General features: G+C 46.8%; 1 protein-coding gene across 1 annotated transcript; it reads left to right on the forward strand.

Moving 5' to 3' along the window:
- Positions 1–203: 203 nt before the first annotated feature.
- Positions 204–3,918, forward strand: SARC_11568 (hypothetical protein; the record flags this gene model as incomplete). The annotated part of the gene is made up of 5 exons (XM_014294342.1): positions 204–335; positions 633–1,512; positions 2,222–2,364; positions 3,281–3,362; positions 3,713–3,918. Coding segments are annotated over 5 exons (1,443 nt in total), but the record flags the coding sequence as incomplete, so codon positions are not given.
- Positions 3,919–4,027: the final 109 nt, after the last annotated feature.

A 4,027-nucleotide genomic window follows, 5' to 3' on the forward strand; every position in this document is an offset into this window, starting at 1 on the left:
ATATACATATATATATAGTGATCAGTACGCATTGTACACATTAGATGCGAACAACATTTGATTAAGTGAGCGGCACGGTACTGCCAGGTATCTCATGAACAGCCATGTCGTATACTTTAAAGAAAGATCGTTTTCGAATTTATGTCTAAATCTTTTTCTTGCACTCACACCATTGTTTCTAATGCGATTTCTTACGGTTTTCAGACGATGTAGACGCGTTGTGTCCCTCGGGAACGGCTGTGGCTAACAGTGGCAGCGGCTCTGTTCCGATACGTCGCCTGACTGCGGTGTTTTTGGAATGTCTCCAGAATGCCAATTGCAAGGGTGGATTTACGGTATGGTTTTATCAGTATCAACGGGTAGCTGGGGTGTGGGATATCTGTGAGCTGTGCATGTCTCGATAATATGATGCGCTTTAAAAGATGCCTACTCACAGTTTGCGACCTTAGCCTTAACATTGTCCTCTTAATTCATAGTTGGGATGTGCGACGAAACTTGCTATCCGCTGCCGTTGTTTCGCCTGTCAATTCTAGTTAATAATGATGCATTCCACTATATCACTTGCTTGGTATGTACTCTCCTATATAGTCCTTCAAAAGTACCAATTTGCCAGTTCTCTTTGTTGCCAACAGGTTATAGGTATCACGTGTCGACTGCATACGATGGACGTAGCCGCGCGGAGTGCCGGGCGATTCGATGTACACTTGAAGATGAGTCATCCCACCAGTAGTGCACGTTTAGGGGTACTCTATAAGCTCACGAATACCAAGCACACCCTGCACTCAGCCGGAGTGTCAGATATAGAGCCCAGTGTAGGTACAAACGAGGGTACAGGTATATGTCCCGGGAAGGGCTTGTGCGCGAGTATTCCTTTGCACCCGGAAGCAACCGCTTACCTACCCGAAGTGGCGCAGATATGCCATGGGTTCAGTATGGCCGATCTGCAGCGACTGTGTACAGAGGCAGCGCTGCACGCCATCCGAGAACAACTCGCACTCACACTCTTACGCACAGATACGGATTCGGAAACGAGTGCAGTATCCCACGTAGGGGTTGTAGCTGAGGTTACAGTCGATAGTATGTCTCAGCACGCTGTCAGTGAGCAAAGAACGGGCTCAGACTTGGATGTTAATGCCATCTGTGTGCACAAATCCGATATCGAATACGCGCTACTTGAGGTGTCACCTTCATCGCTCGTGGAGTTCAAGGGTGTCATGCTGACCGAGGACAACAACCCCAACCACGCACCAGATGGTAGCAACCCCGACAAGGCTTCCTCCGCAAGCAAACCCGGCAAAGGTCTTGGATTTGACCGGTTACGGGGGATGCGAGATACTATTGCCACTCTCCGTGACAGTGTGCTAATGCCTCTACTACACGCGGACCTATGTGCGGCTATGGGTATACCCCCTCCTGCCGGCATGTTGCTCGCAGGGCCCCATGGCACGGGTAAGACTGTGTTGGCCAAGGCGATTGCATACGAGGCGAAACTCAAGGTCATTGTTATCAACGGTATGTTGCGTGGGATGAATGCATGCACGTGTACATGCACATATTTGAAGTGATCTTGGTGGTATGGAGAGAGTGGTCAAGTTTGCCGGTCCACTAGTGGTGGCTATGGCTTGCGTACAGCGCTCGCGTGGGTGTTCGTGTACTCGGGTTGTCCCACAAAGTGTGTCCTATGTCATGCGTGTGCGTGGTGGGTAGCATTCCAACCCATGTCTAACCGGGTACAAATCAGACGCTACTCTCAGTTGTCTGTCGATGTGCCGCAAAACACAGGAGCGACAAAGTACCGAACTGTGCGCTGGTATCTCCGCTTGCAAGGGTGAAGCAGCAAGTGCCCAGCATATCCGCATGTTCACGTCCGCCCATTCACAATCCTGCATTTCGTGATTAGTGTCAGATTTGTGTTCCCTATCTCCGGGTAGATTCCATGGATGCATCTGTGTATTGTAAGTACTGATTACGACCCAGTCTTGTGTCTTCTGATTTGATCATCCCAGCATCGGGTTATACCGAATGTTGGTTGAGCGTGCCTCGCCTATCCCTTGATCCCATCTTCTGTATGTATGACCACCACATAAGCAGTATACTTAGTCCCTGGCCCCTATCTGTCGGTGTGCACTGTTGCATGCATCGGTCAATCACGTATTCTGTGTACACAGTTTCTGATTCTTACTTTGTTGTTTAATCTTTCGAATGTTTCGGTTTGATGTAGGTAGTGAACTTCGAACGCGTGTGGTCGGTGAGAGTGAGAAGGCATTGGCTCGTATCTTTGAGAGTGCTCGCGAAGCCGCGCCATGCATGCTGCTGTTTGAACAAATAGACATCGTTGCGAGTGCGAGGTCTCCGAATGATCAGGTGTGTTTGGGGGTGTCTGATAACCGTACTGAATCAGAGTCGGGTAGCAATTTACAGCACTAAATGTACATATGTAGGTATATATGTACGTTTGAAATACCGACCAGGGCACATAAGTCTGTTAAAAACCGCTTTGTCGTGGTTTATGGAACGCATCGCATGAATTCTCATCGATCGATCGATAGGCATTGAGGGTATTGTACGCTAGCGAAAGCTAAGCACAATCCCAATTTTGTTAAGAAACAAGTTTAGGGTTGCCAAATGTTCGAAAGGATTGCAGTGATACTTGTGTTAACCTCATACCCTCAGGTGTATGCAACACACCAGTATATGAGAGCTGGATAATTGTCGTTGGTCTGACTCTGCCTATCATCAGTATCATCGCTGTAACATGTGGAGAAGTTTACTGCGCCTTCGGTGATCCCTACACAGTGTGTGTCCACATGTGTGTGTAGACTGAGCATTGTGTGAGAACTGCTGGTGGTGTGTGCATATGTATATATCGACTGTAGTCGTGCGTTGTAGCAATGGTGGGGTTGTAGTACATGTGTGCTTGGTACTATCTGCATCGATAGGTGTCAGGATATTAATTATTGAAGCTCTGATCTACAGATGGATTGCAAAACGCATTTATTGCTACGGTTTCTACGTGCCTTTCCGATTCCCTACCCTTACCATAGTTGTGCTGTATTACTCTATAGCAATATTGTGTCGGGGGTTTGATGGTAAACACAAAAACTTTTCATTTGTGTATCAGTTCGGTGTTCTTGGCTTGCGTACCACTACGCGTAGGTACGTCTGCACATTCAATCCGATACCCGCCTTTGCAACGGTCGTACTGTATCTCGTTCAAAACTTTGCCGGCTATCCAGAAAAGACGGAACTTTAAACTATCTATCTGTGCATATTTCGCCAGGGTTCTGATCGGCTGCTGACGACGCTCTTGACCGAATTAGACGGCGTGGGAGGGCCAGGGAGTGGTCTCACAAAATCGGCAGGTATGCTAGTCCATGTATTGGATTATATATATATATATATATATACCAACACACACACACACACACGTGTATATATATTATATATATGTATATGTATATATATAGATATATACATATCTATATATATATTAGATGGTAATCACCGGAGTTTGCTAAGGCATTTGCAATTGTTATACAGTCGATCCCTCTTTTTTACAGAAAATATCTACATACACATTGGCTTGTGCATGAAAGTCGTCTGATTGCCTATCTTTCTCGTAAGTGTGCGTTCTCGTGTGTAAACACAGACAGAGGTACTATGCGTCTTTGCATACACATGTATATATATACTATTAACCCGTCACATCCAGACACAAATCGCCGTGTGTTCGTAGTGGGTACCACCACTCGGCCGGAGATGCTTGACAGCGCCATCAATCGACCTGGACGACTGGACCTTCACTTTGATCTTGCCTTGCCGAATGCTGAGGACCGAGCAGAGATACTTCGCTACTATCTGAATTCATTACCAGGTGCGCCTTACGAATGTGAGAAGAGGACAGAGGCAACTACTTAGTACTTATAGGCTTTTCGTGGTGTGTGTGTGACCTTATATCCCTTGCTGTTGATAGCTCACAGCATGTCCTAGACAGACGTTGGTGTTCGGTTGAGGTGTGTGTATTAGG

Source organism: Sphaeroforma arctica (genome assembly GCF_001186125.1).
Source record: "Sphaeroforma arctica JP610 unplaced genomic scaffold supercont1.1762, whole genome shotgun sequence".
Classification (NCBI taxonomy): domain Eukaryota; class Ichthyosporea; order Ichthyophonida; genus Sphaeroforma; species Sphaeroforma arctica.